The sequence below is a fragment of the Pteropus alecto genome, unplaced genomic scaffold (genome assembly GCF_000325575.1).
Source record: "Pteropus alecto unplaced genomic scaffold, ASM32557v1 scaffold161, whole genome shotgun sequence".
NCBI lineage: Eukaryota > Metazoa > Chordata > Mammalia > Chiroptera > Pteropodidae > Pteropus > Pteropus alecto.
In genome coordinates, this window is record NW_006432943.1 from 7,430,319 (window position 1) to 7,450,539 (window position 20,221).

Sequence of the window (20,221 nt, forward strand, 5' to 3'; positions counted from 1 at the left end):
TTTACTTTGGTTAGCTTTTGTGGGTTTTAACTCTGGTTCTTCTTGTTTTATGTTATATACTTCAGTTCTGAATCTTTGGTGTGTGATTACCATTACGAATATGAAAAGGACAGTTTTATACACACACACACACACACACACACACACACACACACACACACACACACAGAGTCATCCATTTTCTTCTGCGTGTTACTTATCTCCATTCCCCTTTGCAAATTTGCATCTTTGAATCCTTCCCTTTTCAGTCATTGTTATCTCAGTTTGTCCCTATATATGCCGAACTTTTCATTACTATCTTGCTATAGTAATGCTCTTATTATTATTTAAGCTTATAATGCCCTGTTCTTAGTAAGGATTGTACTCCTCTGTGTCTATCTGTCTGATAGTCACTTTACTCCTAATTCTGTATTATTATTTTTTTTTTTGGTATTGTTATTTTGTTTTAGGTGACCTGACCCCTTTCAGTATTTCCTGTAGTGCAGGTCTCGTAGTGGAGCATTCCCTCAATATTTGTATGTCTGGAAATGTCTTAATTTCTCCTTCATATCTAAAGGAGAGCTTAGCTGGATACATTATTCTAGGCTGGTAGTTCCTTTCAGTTAATAGTTTAAATATTTGATTCCATTCCTTTTTTGCTTGTAAGGTCTAATGGGTTTTCCTTTATACGTTACTGTTTTCTTCTCACTGGCTGTCTTGAAAATTCTGTCTTTGTCGTTGATTTTTGTTAATTTTAATACAATGTGTCTCGGTGAAGGCCTTTTTGGGTTGAGAGAATTGGGTGTTCTGTAGGCTTCTTGACTTCCAAGCTGCAGCTCATTCTTTAGATTTGGGAAATTCTCGTCCACTATTTGTCTGAAAATGCTTTCGAGTCCCTGCTCCTTTTCCTTACCTTCGATAATGCCCATTATTCTTATATTTCCTCTCCTAATGATATCAGCTAGTTCTTGTACTTCTCTTCCATTATTTTTCATTCTTCGGTTTCTCTCTTCTTCTTTCTGATTTATTTCTAGATTTCTGTCTTCGATATCACTGATCCTTTCCTCCATTTGGTCAACTCTCTTTCCCAAGCTGCTATTTCATTTTTCAATTCTTGCAGTGTGTATTTTTTTATCTCCAGAGATTTATTCTGTTCTTTTTGAGAGTTTCAATCTCCTCGCTCTGCTCATCTAGTTGTTTTTTCAATTCCTGAAATTGTTGATTTGAGTTGTTTTGGATCTCATTGAGTTTTTTCAGAAGTACCATCCTGAATTCTCTGCCATTTAAGTTGCATATTTCTATGTCTCTAAGCTTATTTTCTGGAGATTTTTTTTCTTTCTTTCTGAGATGCCTTGCCACCTTGGTTGTTCATGGTGTTTAATGGACTATTTCTCCGTCTGGGCATTAATGGAAGTGTATTCTGCTGTTTTTCCAGAAAGAAGATTTATTATATAAAGGTCTCTCTTTAGCTTGCTGTAAAGAATATGCTTTTACTTTTGTTTCCAGTAAGTGGTGTCTAAGCCTTTTGGATCCTTGCTTTTTACATAAAGCTTAAATAATGCCTTTTTTATTTTCTTGTAGATATTTAATCACGCTTGCTACCCTCAGTTTTAGTCCCTGTCAGTGTCAGCGACAGTCTTGGCAGTGTTTGCTCAGATTCCCCTGGGGCTCCGTAGAGATCGGTCTCGGAGGGTATCAGGGGAAGGTCCCTCTGGGTTGTGGGTTGGGAGCTGTGACTCAGCCTTGGTTTTACAACTGGGGCTGGTAAAAATCAACTGTTGTTTCTCTGTGGTCCCGTCTCGCTTCTCTGCTTCCTGCCCTGATGAGTGGGCCCTGCTGCTAGCTGCATAGAAGTCCCGGCACTTCCAGCAGGGCTGTTCAGGGAAGTCGCCTTCCTTCTCCCCTCCTCCTCCTCCTGCAGGGAGCTCCAGAGGCTGTGAGAGGCAGCTTCTTTGTTTCTCCCAGTCCATTGCCTGACACCCGGGGTTCTCACCTGTGGTAGCTCCCATGTGCAGATCCCACACTCAGACATGCTGGTGCGCATTTTGGGTGTTTTTTGTTCAGTTTAGATGTTCAGCTTGTTGTTTCAGGGGGTGAGATCTGAGGACGTCTCTCACTCTGCCATGTTTCCCAGAATCCTCTGGCTCTGAGATTTTATACTCCTTACAAGCTAATTTGTTAGCCAGTTACTGTTTCATGGATAGTGGTGGAAGATATGAGACTCTTGGATCAGAGACAAAGAACATTATCACTTAAGCAAGACAGACCCAGACACGTGCTATGTACATAGTGAGTTTGCATTGCAATTGATTAATCCAGATCTAAGGGTCCAGCACTTTTCAAGCAAAGCAGCAAATAGTCTAGCAAGCAGCAAAAGCCCTGATCCCCCAGGGAGACAAAGAGTTACATGAAAGTACTGGTTTGGTTGCCTTGACCTATTTAGTTTCCTATGTAACTAGCTCCAGAAACTGCTTAGTATCAGGAGACTGATAAGCCTCTGAATCTATCACATTCACTAAGAATGAGGAGGGAAGTACAGAATCCCTGGTGGACTGCCTCCAAACAGAATTTTTTAAAGGAATTTTTCACATGTTCATGAATAAGATAGTCTTGTGTTTTTATTCTTATAGAGTGCTTTCACAGAGTTTGCGTAAGATTGAACTGATCTGTTCCTTGAAATTTTGATAGAACAATTCTTTAAAACTGTTGTTGCCTGGTGTTTTCTTTGTGGAAGATAATTACCACCTCAGTATTTTTGAAGTTGAGAACTATTGAGGCTTTCTAATTGTTAATGAGTCAACTTTGTTGGACCATATCTGTACTATTAGAATTTGTCAGTTTTTTAAGTTTTCAGACTTATTTGCATAAACATGTTCATAATATTCTCTTTATATAGTTTGACTCTTCTCTTTATAGCTATGTCACCCTGTCTTTTAAGATTTTTTTTGTGCCTTCTACTTTTTTTTTGGTCTGATGTAGTCTCCCCTGGAATTTGTCAGTTACGTTCTTTTCAGCGAATCAGTATTGGCTTTTATTTTTTAACAACTGGTTTTTTCTTTTTTTTTCTTCTGTTTTGTCTGAATTTTTATTATATTTTTTCCTTGTCTGTCTATATGGTTTAAATTTAGATTTACTCATTTTCAAATATAAGCATTTAAGCCTGTAAATTTGCCTATTTGGCTTAATTTTTGTTGCTGCCCTCCACAATTTTAATATGAAATATTTCACTACTGCTTTGGCCTAAGTATTTTTAATATAGGTTATCATATCTTCTTTGACTCATCAGTTATTTAAAATTTCTACTCGTGTGATTTTAAATTTAGCTTTTTTATTGTTAGCTTTAAACTAATTGCAGTTAGGGTAGCCTGTATGAACCAGTTCTTTGATATTTGTTGATTGTTGCTTTATGGCCTAGTATCTGAAAAAAATAGTTTCTCTCACTGTTGGGCACAAGTCTATATATTTGCCATTAGATCAAATTTGGTTATATTGCTCAAATTTTCTATATCTTTAGATATTTTTGCCTATTTCCCTTTATAATATATTTATGCTAAAATTTCCATTAAAATGGGAGATTTGTTCATTTCTCCATGTAATTCCATCAGCTTTTGCTTTATATCCTTTGAGATTTTATTAGGTATACGAACTATACATAGATATTGCTGTACGTTATATGTATTGCTCTACCTTCTGGTGAATTAAAGCTGATATTAGGGAGTGAGCCTCTTTTTTCATTATTAGGGTTTTTGTCTTACAGTCTGTGTTGTTTAATAATACAGCTATGCAAGTTTTCTTTTGGTTCATGTTTGTCTAATATATCTTTTCTCATTTGTTTACTTTCAGCCTTTCTGTATACTTATGCTTAGGTTGTATCTCTTACAAATACTTTATAGATGGACTTCGTTTTTAATCCAGTCTGACTTCATTTTGTTTTTAATGTGTGGGTTCAAACCAGTTGCCTCATCTATATTGTAATTATTGATATTTTTGTGTCATCACTATCCAACTTTTTGATTCTACCCCTTGTGTAATTTTTCTCTTTTTTTGCCTTTCTAAAAATAGTTTCTCCCCTCTCGTTTGTTTCTCAATTTGTATACTTTCAGTTGGTTTAAAATTTGTACATTCTATTTCTAGACTCTAAGTAATGACTGTTAAAATTGTACCTTGAATGTATTTTTGAGAAAAATTAAAAATTTGGCAACTTTTTTACTGAGCTGTAATTTACATATAGTGGTAAAATCCACCCCTTCAGTGAATATATAACTCAATTGTTCTGTCACCTCTCAAAGTTCATTTGTGTTGAAGTCAACACCGTCCTCTAACTCTCAGTCCTTAGCAACTACTTTTCCAAAATGTCGTATATGGAAACGTTAGTATGTAGTCTTTTGACTCTGGATTCTTCCATTTAGTATAATACATTTGAGATTCTGCCATGTTGTTGCATGTATTGATAGTTCATTTCTGTTGCTGAGTAGTATTCCATCGTGCACATGTTGACACAAGTTGAAGAACGTTTGGATTCTTTCCAGTTATGGGTGATTAGGAATAAAGGCACTGTTGATACGGGACATTGAGGTTATTCCTTTCTTCAGTACAACCACTCCAGCTTGCTTTTGGTTACTATTTACATGGCATACCCTTTTCTATTCTTTTAACCTGCTTGTGTCTTTGAATCTATAGTGTGTGTCTTGTGGATAGCATATAATGAATCATATTTTATTATTCATTCTACTAATCTCTGCTTCTTAACCAAAGTTTACTTCACTTTTAATGTATTTTCTGATACAGTAGGATTTTTGTCTGCCATTTTGCTATTTGTTTTTATATGCCTTATGTCCTTTTTATTTCTTTGTTCCTCAATTAATGCCTTTTTTGTTGAATGGATATTTTCCAGTGTACCAATTTAATTTCCTTGTTTCTTTTGTTATATCATTCTGAGTTATTTTCTTCGTGGTTACTTTGGGGATTACAATTAACATATTAGTTTCTAGTAATCCAATTTGGATTAATATCAATTTAACCATTAACATAAAAGACTTTGTTACTGTAGTTCTATTTCATTTTCATTTATGCTGTTATTGACACAGATATTGTCATTTATACATTGTGTTCCCATCAATATAGATCTATAATTATTGCTGTATGCAGTTGTATCAGGTAGGAGAAAAAAGAGAAACAAAAATTACATATATTTTCTTTTATGTGTATGTATGTACTTATTTTTAATGGTACTCATTTTTATATAAATTCAGGTTACTGTTTAGTATACTCTTATTTCAGGCGAAAGGAATCCCTTTAGTGTTTACTATAGGTCTGGCTTGCTAGTGACAAACTCTCTCAATTTATGTTTATCAGGGAATGCCTTAATTTCTCCTTTATTTTTGAAGGATTTTTTCGCTATATATAGAATTCTTGGTTGACAGATTTTTTTCTTTCAGCACCTTGACTGTGTCATTCAGTTGCCTTTTGGCCTTCATGATTTCTGATTAGAAATCAGCTTTTAATCTTATTGAGCATCTGTATATGATGAGTCACTACTTTCCCACTGCTTTTAAGATTCTCTTTTTGTCTTTAACTTTATCACAATTTTATCACAATTTGTCTAGATGTGAGTCTCTTTCATTTTATCCTCCTTGGAATTTGTTCAGCTTCCTGGATGTGTTTATTAATGTTTTTATCAAATTTGGGATGCTTTTGGCCACTATATCCTCAATTTTTTTGTTCTTTTCTTTTCTGAGGAACCTAGACAGCCATACATATGTGGAGGGCTATGCACATGCTTAGGAAAATATCCCCAGGGTTGCTGCAATCTTTGGTAAATTTCCAGAGTTGTGAAATAGTTGATTCTGACAATTTTTATCAGTTTTGTTGTTGTTGTTGTTACTGCTTTTATGGAGGGGCAAATTTTTGGAAGTTCTTATTCTACTATGTTTGCCAAGTTTTCTATCCATGTTTTCTTGAGTGAGCTTTTGTGGTTTCTGTCTTTCAAGGAGTTTGTTCATTTCTTCTAAGTTGTTGAATTTACGTGCATTAAATTTTTCCAATATTTTCTATTCTTTTAATGTCTCAGGAGCTATTCCCTCTTTTATTCTTGATATTTATAAGTTGTGTCCTTTTGTCCTTATCAAAGATAGGTATATCTGTTTTATTGCCTCTTTTTCAGAGTACCAGGTTTTGGGGTCAGTAGTAATCACTTGTTTTTCTGTTTTAAATTTTATTGATTTTGCTCTTATTTTTATTAATTCCTTCTGGTTTTTTGGAGTTCATTTGCTCTTATTTTTTTAGATTCTTAATGTGACAGTTATATCATCATTTTTAGATCTTTTCTAATATAAGTATTTTATGCTATAAATTTCCATTTAAACACCAATTAAGCTGTATCCTACAAACTTTGATCATTTAGAAGTTTGATGTTTAATTTCAAAGTACTTAGGAATTTTCCAAAATCTGTCTCTTGTTGATTTCTAGTTTTATTTTGTTATGGTCAGATAGTATGCTTTGTATTATTTCATTTCTTTTAAATATGTTACAGTTTGTTTCATGGCCCAGAATATGGTCCCTCGACAGCGTTCTGGTCTTCTCCATTTTTTCTGATTTCCTGTTTTCTTTTTCTGTTGATAACTGATAGAGAAATGTTGATGTCTCTAATAGCATCTTGCAGTCTTTGGAGATATTCACTGTATTCTAGCTTCTATTGTTGCTAATGAATTTTATTGCCATCTCTTTTTTTTTTTTTTGAAGTAATTGGTCCTTATCTGGTTTTAAAGTCTTCTGCTTGCTATTGGCATTCTCTAGTTTGCAGTACAGTGAAAAATGAAATTCTTTCATAAACTTCTTTGTATACTTTGTGCTTCCTTGTATCAGTTTATTCTTTTTTTTTCTTTTTATGTTAGCTTTCAAAAGTTGACAGCCTTTTTTTTTTTTTAATTCCAAGTATTGCCTCCTTCACTTCTCTCTTTAACCTCTCTTTCCTGGTTAAGAGTTAGGTTGTGTTTACTATTTATGGTAACTGTGTATTAGAATCTAAAATTTCCTCTAGTGTCCTTATTTTATCTTTTCTGCCATCTTTGGGTTTTCCCAGAGACTGTATAACACATTTCCCATTTGCCCTGAGAATACTCTCTGGAGGCACTTGCAGCTGCAGTTGTTTACCCCAAGATAACTTGCGGATTATAGTTCTAACCTTACCCCCAAAGTGTGCCACGAAATATCTCACTTTTTTTCTTATTTTCACATCTCTCTAGTATATCAATAGTCTTTGGAAACAAATGACATCATTTTATTTATAGCATTCCGTTTTTAGTAGTGGTATTTCCATTTACAAAATATAGTAATTCTCGATCACTAAAAATATCAAATCCTAGAAAATGTAGCATTTCTATGAGTGATGTTAATATCATTTTTGAACAGTTGTTAGCCAGAGATTCATTTGATGAATCCGATTTATATATGCATTTCTGTTACATTAGGATTAGAGATAAATTCTGTTTAGAAATAACTCCAAGAACAGTTTTCATATTTTTTTCACATTGAAAACCAGTCAGATTTGCATCAGCCTCAAAGAGTGTGTTTATGTAAAACTAAATTAACGCTGGCAGCAAGCTACACTTCTTTTCTCTAGATGGGAAATGGGTTACATTCATATAATTTCTTTAAATTTGTGTTCAGATTAAATACAGTAAAATTCACTATAGAAAATTATTATTTTTTATTGTGTACATTTGTCTAGTCTTGCTGTTGTAAGTCTTAAAGATTTTATTTTTGTCTTCTGCTTTAGGCAATCCTTTATCACAGGATATTCTCAATTTATACCAGGACCCAGATGGAACCCGAAAGCTACTGAACTTCATGCTAGACAATCTTGCAGGTAACTATTAATGACAAACCAGTAAACTACAGATATTACTGTTAGCTAATATGTCACATGATGCTTAAGACCATCTGACCATTTTTTATACAACTGCTTATAGGTTTGGAGTTCCTTGCACTAATTAGTATATCCTATGGTAGTGGGACATTCTTCTTTTCATATACTGAGTGCTTTCTATTTACCAAGCAATATGTAAGGAGCTTTAGTTACATTATCTCATTTAGTCTTTCTGAGAACCTAGGAGATAAGAATTTTTACTGGCTTTGTACAGGCAAATTCTGAGATTCAGAGAATAAAGCAATTTACCCAAGTTACACAGCTAATTAATGCTGAGCTGTGAACCCAAGATTGCCTTGTTCTTAATCACAAAGATACATAGTTATCAATTGTTTGAATTTTATGCAGATTATGGAGAACCCACATATTGCACATGTTTTTCATGAATTAAGTGACTAATTTGATTCCTACATTTTTTTTGTGGAAATTTTGTAACCACAATTTTAATAAGAACACCAGATTTGTCCAACTAAAATAGTTGTATCCCAAATGGACTTCCTTTATATATAAGAAGGCTATTAAGTATTTGACTTAAAACACTTTTTTGCTTTAAGCACTCAAAATATGGGTAAAAATGTAGATATGCTACTAAATTCAGGTTGTTGTTGTTGTTGTTGTTTTTTAAATAATGTCTTTCTAAAATACAGAATCCTGAAACAGAGCTAGAAAAATCTAGATTCCAGCATAGAGGCCATCATCATAATATTTTGGCTATACTTTAAAAAATTTTCTCCAAGATAGAAGACACCTACATACTAAATTTTAAATAGTAAGATTTACAGTAAAGTAAAACCAAATTAATATTATCTAACCAACTTTGGGCTAAAAAGACTAAAAGTCGATTGATGGGAAAGAGATAAACTTATTAGAGAGGTCCTTTTAGTAAGAAATTAAGACTATGTAGCAGTTTAATTAAGCTGTATACATAGTATGTGTATACTACTGCCTTCTTGCTTTAAAATTAAATCTCTCATGCCTGTAGAGGCATAGCTAGTTGACCCAGCTATATGGCATGTGTGTGGTGTTTGTATTAAGGAGCTTTTCATATGTTTTAAATAAAAGCCATTTGCTGATTATATATGTTGTAAATACCTTCTCCCATGGTGTTGTTTGCTTTTTCACTCTCTTGATTTGTCTTTTGATGAATAGAACAAATTATAACATACTTGAATTTGTTGATCTTCTCTATTATAATACTGCTTTTGTGTCATCGTTAAGAATTTTTCTCTACCTCAAGCTCATGAATGTATTCTTCTATGTTATCCAAAAACGTCTTTTTTTTTAGAGCTATAATCTTCCTGGCATTGAAGTGTGTATAATTCAAGAGTAAATTTCATAACTTTTCCACATTTGTATTAAATTGACCCTGAACTATTTATTGAAAAGACTGATTTTTATTACTGGTTTTTAGTGCCATCTTTTGTCATATATCATCAATGTGTGTATGGGTCTGTTTCTGGATTCTGTATTCTTTTCCAATAGTCTTTGTGGCAGTAAAACAGTGTTTGGTATGGTAGCTGTATAAAACGTCTTAAGATCCAGTAGAATTTCTCCTTGATTTGATTCTAGTCTTGGCTTGTTTTGACTTCATGCTTTTTTACTTTGTATATTTATTAAAATTGTTGGAATCACCTTTTCTAATTCTTCTCTCCCCCAAATGTAGGAATTTTGATTGGAAATATGTTGAATCTATAGATTGCTTTAGAAAGAATTGGCATGTTAACCACACTTGATCTTCTAATGTAACAAAGTAGAATACTTTTTCATTTATTGTGCCTTTAATTTCTCTCAATATTGAGTTTTAGGTTTCTGTGCAGTTTTTAAAAATTTTGCGCATTTTTAAATTACATTTATTCTAGTTATTGACTGTTTTGATACTCTTAACAGTCTTTTTGAAAATAATCTTAATGTTTATTGCTGATTTATGGACTACAGTTGAGTTTTGTATATTTATTGTTATTTAGCCACCTTGCTGAACATTTGCTAAATGCTCTTGGTAAATATATGTTCAGCCACTTTAGTAAACTCTTTTTAATCCTGATATATTTTTATTTCAATTTATATAACAGTGTAATTTGCAAATAATGACACTTTTATTACTCTCTAATTCTTACATCTTTTATTTCTTTTCTTGCTTTATTGTACTTACTAAGAACACCAGTAAAATGCTAACTAAAAGTGGTGATAATGGGCATCCTTGTCTAATTTTATAATTTATTAGCTTTTAATAATTCATGATTAAGTACAATGTTTACTGTAGTTTTTATATAGATAACGTTTATCAGATTAAGGATATTTTCTTTTATTTCTTGTTTCCTAGGAAATTTTTTTATTTTTTAATATGAATAAATATTGAATTTTATCAAATACTTTTTCTCTATAGATATGAGTTTATAATTTTTGTCCTTTATTTTGTTAATTCAGTAAAAGCATTGATTGTTATACCACCTCTGTATTCCTGGAATAAACCCAAGTAGGTTACAATATATTATTATCCTTTTAACATATTCTTGTGTTCAGTTAGCTAATATTTTACTTTGGATTTTTTGCATGTGAGTTTGAGATTGTGAAGAATTTTTCTTTCTTCAATATCCTTGTCAAGTTTTGATATAAAGATTATATCAGCTTCATAAGATTTATTGAGAAATACTTTCTCATTTTCTGTTATTTGGAAGAGTTTATTTAATCTTCGTGTTCTTTCTCTTTCTTAAATGTTTGGTAGCATACATCAGAGCCTGGGGGTTCTTTGTAGGAAGTTTTTAATTACTGATTTAATTTCTTTAGTAACTATAGTACTGTTCCATTTTTCTATCAACTTATGAAATTTGTTTTTTGCTAAGTTTCCCATTTTATCTAAATCTTCAAAAGTATTGACATTAAGATTCAGAATATCTTTTTATGATGTTTTAATGCCTATTTTATGTACAGTGATCTCTCTTTCCCCTTCCAGATTTTAGTTATTTATGCCATCTCTCTTTCTTCATGCATAGACTTGCCCAGGGATTTATCAATACTTTCTTGGAAAAAGAAGTTTATAGCTTTGTTGGTCTTGTTACATGGTTTTTTTCAGTATCTTTTGCTTTCTTTTTTTTTTTTTTCCTGCTCTTTTTCTGATTTTTTAATACCTAAATTATTAACTTTCAAACTTTTTCTCCAGAGTATTTATAAATCTCCCTCTAAACATGGCTTTCAGCTGTATCCCACAAGTTTTAATTTGTATTATTTTTACTGTCGCTCAGTTCAGCATATTTTCTAATGGTTCGCATCATTTCTTCTTCGACTGGTGAATCACTTAGAAGTTTCTTTCCTTATTTCCAGGGGAGTTTTGCTAGTTTTCTTTATCATTGATTCCTAGCTTAATTCCATTGTGGTCAGAGGATGTACTCTGATTGGTTTTGATTTAAATTTTTGAAATGTGTTATTTAGTACCCAGCACATGCATAATATTTATAAATGTTAAGTGTGCACTTAAACAGAATGTGCATTCTATAGTTGTTTGGCGATGCATTCTTTATATATTAAAGTTTATTAATTGTTTAAATGTGTTTTATATACTTAATGATTACTTTGTTTTTATTACTGATAGAACCGTATTAAAATCTCCCACTTTGTAGATTTGTTTATTTCTTTTTGTAGCTCTTAGAATCTTTTAAGTACATATATTGAGGTTATATTTTTGTGTTTCATCTTTCTGGTTATTTGAAACTTTTATTGTTATGCTGTTCTTATTACTTTGATATTGGTATAGCTGCACAAAAAATATAGCTACATGAGTTCACTTTGGGTTGGAGTTTACATTGTCTATATTTTTTCTGTTCTTTTATGCATAACCTTTCTGTTTCCCTATATCTTAGTATTTTCTTTTGTCTTCTTGCTTTGGGGTTGTTTTGTTTTGTTTTTTTTCCTTGTTCAGAGTAAGAACAAATTGTTGATTTGAGATCTTTCTTCTTTTTAATGTACGCATGTAGAATTATAAGTTTCCCTTGCGAGTCTATTTTAGTTGCATCCTATAAATGTTGATGTGTTTTCATTTTCATTTTGTTTAATGTAATTTTTTAAATTTTCTTTGAGACTTTTTGACTCATGGATTATTTAGAAATGTGTTGTTTAATTTCCTGTAGTCTTTCTTTTATTCTTGTTTGATTCTAGCTTGGGACCACTTGGAAAATACATTCTATCTAATTTCAGTTCTTTTAAATTTGCTAAAGTTTATATTTTGAAGCTGTGTTTGGTGTATACATATTTAGGATTGCTACATCTTCTTGGTGGATTGATCCTTCTATCATTATGTAATGACCTTCATTGTTCCTAGTATTTTCTTTGTTCTTAAGTATACTTTATTGCTGTTAATATAACTGCTCTGATTTTTTGTTTAATGTTAGCATGGTATATCTTCTTCCATCTTCTTTCAGCTTTACTGTATTGTATTTGAAATGAGTTTCTTGTAGACAGCATATAGCTGAGTCATGTGTCATGTTTTTTCCTACTCCACCAAGATTTCACTCTTATTTATAATCTGTGTATTGACATTTAAAGTAATTATAAATATGTAGAACTAAAATCTACCATTTTATTACTTGTTTTCTGTTTATTTTGTTTCTCCTTCCTTTGTTATCTTTTCTTGGTTTCCTGTGGGCTATTTAAACATATTTTAGGACCATTTTTTTTTTAATGCTGTTTTTGAATATATTGTCTTAGATAGTTTTCTTAGTGGTTGCTATTGATATTACAATATACATACCTAGCACAGTCAGCTGATAATGGTGTTTTGTCACATTAAGTGAATTATTGATGCCTTACTTCCATTTATGTTACTTTATCCTCCCCACTTTTAAATATAATTGTCTCTAGTGTTTACTCTGCCTACACTGAGTGCCACACATGTGTTGTTAAAATTTTTGCTTTAACCATCAGGTATGTTTTAAGTTCATGTGGAAAAGGATAATCTATTATATTTACCCCTAATTTTACTCATTCCTCATTTTTTCCTTTTGATGTTCTTATTCTTCTGTTATTTTTTTCTTTCTGTTTAGACAGCTTCCTTTAGCCATTCTTTAAGGCAGGTCTGCTAGCAACAAAATCTCTTAATTTTTCTTTGATGACAGCTTTATTTCGCCTTGATTTCTAAAGGATAGTTTTGCTGGATGTAGAATTTGTGGTTGACATTTCTTTTCTTTCAGCACTTGAAAATGTTGTGCCAATTCCTCTGGCTGCCATGGTTTCAGAAAAGAAACCCATTGTTCTCTTATAGGTAATGTGTCATTTCTCTCTGATGTTTTTGAGATTCTTTGTCTTTAGTATTCAGCAGTTTAATTATAACATGTCTTGGTGTGGATTTGTTCGGGTTTATTCTACATGAAGTTTGCTCACCTTCTTGAATTTATAGGTATATGTCATTTACTAAATTTGGGAATTTTTAGTCATTGACTCTTAAGAGTACTTTTTAAGTCTACATTCTTTCTCCTCTCTTTCTGAACTCTGATGATATGAATCTTAGAGCTTTTGTTATAGTCCCACAGGTACCTCAAACTCTGTTCACATTTTTTAGTTTATTTTCTTCTTATTGTTCATAATTAATAAATTCTGTTGGTTTTCATATTCAGTCCTTTTATCTTTCGTTATCTTTACCTGATTATTGTGCCCTTCCAGCGAGTTGTTATTTTGATTATTATACTTTTCAGTCCAATAATTTCTATTTGGTTCTTTTTAAAAAAATATATTTTAACTTTCTTTGCTGGAGTTTTCTGGGTTTTGTTTTTGTTTTGCTTTTCATTTGTTTCAAGAGAATTTATAATTACTTGAAGCAGTTTTGTGATGGTAGCTCTAAAATCTCTGTCAGGTAATTTCAACATCTGAATTATCTCTGTGATGGTGTCTGTTGATAGTCTTTTCTCACATAAATTGTCATTTTCCTAGTCTTCAGAATGACCAGTGATTTTTAGTTGCACCCTGGATATTTTTAAGGTTATTTTAAATGACTCTTAATCCTTTTAAAATCTCAATTTTAGCAGGCAGTTTCCCAGTTTAGGTTTAGCATATGGATTCTTTCAGCCCTTCCAAGCTCAGGCGACACCCTTACTATGGGCAAACCAGGCCAAGTGCTGATGGCCACTCCGAGGTGTGAGGTGGGTTGGCTCTCTTGGACTCCGCTAAAAATTGGCACCAACAGTATTGGATAACCACTGCCACCGAGTGTGGGTGTCTCACCTAGTCCCTGTTGGGATTCTCTTTTTCTGCTCCATTGGCCACAGAAATGAGGCTTTTCTTGGTTTCATTTCATTTATTTTTTTCCCTGTTTATTCCTGGTGGCTCCAGAACTGGTTGCAGGGTTGGTTAGCACCTACTATAGCATATATAGGAGATAAAAATGAGATACTTATTTTTATTATATTTTAGATATGATGCTGAGCCATGTATTAGGATGTTAATTGCTTTCTCTTTTTTATTCATAATGAGGGTAGATTTATCTTCAATTTTGATCCAAATTCTAGTACTGTATCTAGGACCATATATATTCATATGATTAAACAGTATTTATATATTTTATTTTATGGTAGCCCATGTAACTGTATTTCTGTTCTTTGTCATATCACTGGCATTGTAGTTTCATTTTTAGGAAAAAATGTATTTTTAGAATGGGATTAAATTTAAGTTGTTATCAACTTAAAATAGACTTTTTATAGATATAAGTTGTTACATGTAAGCCTCATGGTAACCACAAAGGAAAATCCTATAGTAAAAATAGAAAGGATAAAGAGAAAGCAGTATAAGGGTAACATTAAAGAAAATCATTAAACCACAAAGGAAGAGAGCAAAAGAAGAAAGGAACAGAGAAAAACTACAAAAACAGCCAGTAAAAAAATTAACAAAATGGTAATAAATACATATCTGTTAATAATTACATTTCAAGGATCATAAGAGACTACTCTGAACAATTACATGCTAACAAACTGGACAACCTAGAAGAAATAAATTCCCAGAAACATATAATCCATCAATAGTGAATTATAATGAAATAGAAAATCTGAACAGATTACTAGTAAGAGATTGAATCAGTAATGAAAAACTTCCCAACAAACAAAAGTCTTGGACCAGATGGCTTCACTGTTGAATGCTACTGAGCATTCAAAGATTTAGTAACAATTCATCTCAAAGCTTCCCATGAAGAGTTACCCACTCTTCCAAACTTATTTTATGTGATCAGCATCGCCCTAATGCAAAAACTGCCAAAGATGTGACAAGAAGAGAAAATTGCTGGCCTATATCCTTGATGAACAGAAATGAAAAAATTCTCAACAAAATACTAGCAAACTGAATTCAGTGATATATTAAAAAAGATCATACATCATGACCAAGTATGATTTGTCCTAGGGTTCACCATTCACAAATCAGTCAGTGTTGATGATATGCCACATTAACAAAATGAAGGATAAAAATCATATCTCAGTAGATGTAGAAAAAGCATTTGACAAAATTCAGCATTCATATATGATAAAAAAAACTCCACAAAGTAAATATAGAGGGAGCTTACCTCAGTATAATAAAGGCCATAGTGACAATCCCACAGCTAATATTATACTTTGTAGTGAAAATCTGAAAGCATTTCCTCCAAGATCAGCAACAAGACAAGAATGCCCACTTTTGCCACTTCTGTTTGACATAGTATTGGAAATTCTAGCCAGAGCAGTTAGACAAGAAAAAGAAATAAAAGGCATCCAGGTTGAAAAGGAAGAAGCAAAACTATCAGTATCTACAGATGACATAATATCTAGAAAACCCTGAAAATTTGGTCAAAAAATACTTAGGAATAAATTTAACCAAGGAAGCAAAAGACCTATTTAGTGAAAACTACAAGACATTAATGAAAGAAATTGAAGACACAAATAACTAGAAGATTATTTCCTGCTCATTGATTGGAAGAATCAATATTACTAAAATGTCCATACTACCCAGAGGGATCTACACATTCAACGAAAACCTTAACAAAAATTACAGTGGCATTTTTCAAAGAACTATAACAAATAATCACAAAATTTGTATGGAACCACAAAAACTCCAAATAACCAAAGCAATCTTGAGAAAGAAGAACAAAGCTGGAAGTATCACATTCCCTGATTTTGAACCATATTACAATGCTGTAGTAATTAAAACAGAATGATAGTGGCATTAAAACTGATACATAGATCAGCAGAACAGAGAACCCAGAAATCAGTCTACGCATAGGTCAATTAATTTGTGACAAAAAGTTCAAAAATACACAATGGGAAAGGACAGTCTCTTTGATAAATGGTGTTGCTAAAACTGTACAACCACATGTAAAGGAATGAAACTCAATCACTATTTTATACTGTACACACAAATAAACTCTAAATGGATTATAGACTTTGAACATAAGACTTCCTGAAACCATAAAACTCCTAGGAGAAAACATAGGCAGTAAATTCTTTGACATAGGTCTTGCTGATGGATTTTTTAATCTGACACCAAAGCAACAAAAGCAAAAATAAGTACCAAAAACCTCTGCATAGCAAAGGAATCCATCAAGAAAGTGAAAAGGTATCCTACTGAATGAGAGAAAATATTTACAAATGACATATCTGATAAGGGACCAATATTCAAAAAATATTTAAAAACTTATACAATAGCAAATAGACACACACACACATATAATTAAAAATAGACAGAAAAATCTGAATATATATTTTTCCAAAGAAGACATACAGGTACATGAAAAGATGCTCAGTATCATTAATCATCAGGGAAATGCAAATCAAAACCACAATGAGATATTACCTCACACCTGTTAGAATGGCTATTATTAAAAAGACAAGAAATAACAAGTGTTGGCCTGGGTGTGGAGCAAAGGGAACCCTTGTGCACTGTGGTGGGAATGTATTTTGGTGAACCCACTATGGAAAACAGTATGGAGGTTCCTCAAAAAAATAACAGTAGAACTACCATATGTTCCAGCAATTCCACTTCTGGATATTTTTCCAAAGAAAATGAAAACATTAACTTTGAATGATATATGTACTTTTATGTTCATTGTAGTATTTTTTACAACAGCCAAGATATGAAAACAACCTAAGTATCTATCGATGGATGAATAGGTACAGAAATTGTGTATATATGTAATGGAATATTACTCTTGTCATTTGCAACAATATTGATGCACCTCGAGGGCATTATATTAAATGAAATAAGTCAGGCAAAGACAAATATATTATCTCTCTTACATGTGAAATCTAAAATGGGTAAAGAAAAAAAAAGAAAACCCTCATAGATACAGGGAACAAGTTAGTGGTTGCCAAACACAGGGGTGGGGTGGGAGAAATGGATGAAGGGGGTCAGAAGGTAAAAAGAAAAAAAATATATATAATGAATACTGAGCAACAACAACAACGTAAAGAAACAGTGGAGAATAGATCAAATATTCAATTAAAAAACATTCTAATAGAACTGGGATATATTTAGAATTAAACAACAGTAAGATATAGAAAGAAATGGGCAGCAAAATGAGAATTGGAAAGACAAATATATACTATGGAACTCTTTTTTGATTTAGGAGCAAATATAATAGTTTAGTGATTAAAAATAAAAAAATTTGAGACAATGGAGAAAGTTTGAATACTTCCTGAGATTTCATATTTAGAAATCACCATTAATTTTTTTGATGTTATGATGTCATCAATAACTGTTAGAGATATACTGAAATATTTATGGAAGACATAAAATATCTGCAATCAGCTTCAAAATAATTCAGGTGTAGAGGGCGTGTGGAATAGGAAGAATTATGGATGAATCAATATTGTCTAAGGGTTTATAATTATTGAATCTGGATAATGGATATTAGAGATTTAGTACATTATGCTCTTTGCACCTTTGTATATGTTAGAAATTTTTTGTAATAAAAAGTGGAATATAAAAGCAAGACCAAAGCCTTCCTAAAACTAAATTAATTAATATTAAGTATATGTCACACTTAAATATACTATTCTCATCATAAAAAATGTTAAAATTTCTGTTAAGACTAGAATTCCCTTTGACGACTATCTTTAATTGCAGTTTTGTTCATGTAAATAAACACTTGTAGGTTGGGTGTGTACCCTTGTAGACATTTTTATAGACATTTACATCTAAAAATTATAATAGAAATTTTATTTACTCTTTTAAGTGCATTTTAAAAATTTTAATACAGTAAATCACATTCTGTTATATATTTTCTACTTTTTTTATCTAACAGTATTTTTTTATATATCATTTTTATTTTTGCATACATGTTTTTATTCTTTTAAACTGTAGCAGGGACTTTTCATAAAATGGATTTTAGCCATTTACCATTGTTTTTGCTATACAAACAGTGGTGTAATGAATATGTATTTGAATCTGCTTTAAGCAGATAGGGCTGATCTCAGGAAATAAAATTGCAGGGTCACAAAGATATAAATGTTTTAAATTTTAAAAGATGATTCAACTTGTCCTCCTAAATAGTAGTACCAGTTTATATTCCTACTAGTCGTACATGCAAGTGTGTGTTTCTTATCCAACTCTGGATATTATTATTGTTAAAATTATTTTGTTAACCTAGATAAAAACATACTATCTCATTTTTTAATTCTTTCTGGTTACTGGTGACATAGTCTTTTCCTATGTTTCTGACTTCAAGTATTGTTGGTTAATACTATGCATTTTACTTACACTGATGTATTGTAATGTATTAGTTAAAGTGTGTTAGATTTGAGAAGCACCAAAATGTTGATATCACCTTGTTTTATTGAGAATTTTCTTGATTTATGAATTTTTAATCTTTGCTAATAAAGATCTCAATAGCTGGAAAGTTTCTCGTTTATCCTTCAGTGTATTTATATATCGGGCTTTCCATTTTTGAGATAGTTGCCATGATTTTAACATGGCACTCCTAGCAGGCATGATTATTTTTCAGAATTCAACGTGTTGAACCAGCTGAATGATTCATTTGTCATCTTATGATAACCATTTCTTTCCTGGTAAGACATAGACTATGCAAAATAATGTTCATTCCATTTTTTGAAAAGTATAGATGCTAAAACTGGTATCTTTTAGGTAGACTTTTAGACACCAAAATGATTAGTAAAGTGACGCTTTTTAAGATCTTGGAGATTTGTGTCAGAATTTCTGTGGCTGGATGAAGATGGCATGTTTTTGTTTAAAGGAATTCATTTCTCAGCCACTAATACCTTGGGCAAACTTGAATCAAATTGTCCTGTAATTGCAAATGTTTTTAAAAGAAAAAAAAGATGTAGTTAAATCTTACCAAATTTTCTTTCATCTGATAGTTGGGTAGCATTTAGTTCCATGGTACTGATAACCATATCTGAGCAATTAATGTTTAACCAATATCTTTCTTTTTTCTGTACAATGTAGTTCTAATCTCTTGCTTTGCATGGACATTACGAAAGAAAGATTAAAATAGAAAGTGAAAGCCCCATTAGAAAATGATTAATTTTTATGCATTCATATGTGGTTTATTTTTTCCATTGTAAAGACACCGAGTATTTTAGTTCATCAGTATATTGAAACTTCATATAGCTTTGATTTCCTACCAGGGAACAAGGCTGAGTCAATACAATTAGCAGGTGTAATTAAGACATAAGATCCTACCTAAGGTTTTAAATAGGTGCTTCTCATAAATACTATGTAGGTGGAAATGCCATTAATAAATTTCTTAATGTTCTTTTCATATATTAGGTATGTGTTTTCTGCATAGCTTTTCTTAAATTTCTTTTGTCTTCTAAATTTTTATTATATATCATTAGATTCCTAAGTTAATTTCTGGGTCATTACAGCTGAAGAGAAAACTGAAATTGATTTGACATTGTAAAGTAAATAATACTGATTTTAGAAACTCATGAAATTAACATATTTAAAAATTTTCTTTTCAGTTCATCCAGAGCAGCTTCCTCCGAGGCCATGGATTACAATAAAAGAACGAGACCAAATTCTGCCATCAGGTAAATAGTTTTTATTCTTCCTTGACTTTTTTGAGAAATAATGGAAATGCCATTGTATTTTGTGATATAATTAACAGGCCTTCACATTTTACTTCCCCTGGGTAGATGAGTATAAAAATACTGATGGATCGTATCAAAAAATCTACACTAAGACTTATGTACAAAAATCTCCTATCTTTCACAATGATGCTACTCTTGTTTTAAAATAATTCCTGTAATATAGCCTTCCAGATGGCATCTTCACACCAGCATGTTGGATGACTTAAGAAAAATGAGTAATAATGAATTTTCTTCTAAAAAATTTTAACCTACTTAGGTAGTTAAT

The 20,221-nt window shown here is 31.7% G+C and overlaps 1 protein-coding gene across 3 annotated transcripts in view; it reads left to right on the top strand.

Moving 5' to 3' along the window:
* The window catches only part of CNOT6L (CCR4-NOT transcription complex subunit 6 like), a 94,121-nt gene that overhangs the window by 41,956 nt on the left and 31,944 nt on the right, over positions 1-20,221 (top strand). For all 3 annotated transcript variants that reach the window (XM_006907626.3, XM_025043820.1, XM_025043821.1), the window contains 2 exons: positions 7,757-7,846; positions 19,828-19,896. In XM_006907626.3, coding sequence (XP_006907688.1) covers positions 7,757-7,846; positions 19,828-19,896 — 159 coding nt within the window. The remainder of the gene's footprint in view (positions 1-7,756; positions 7,847-19,827; positions 19,897-20,221) is intronic.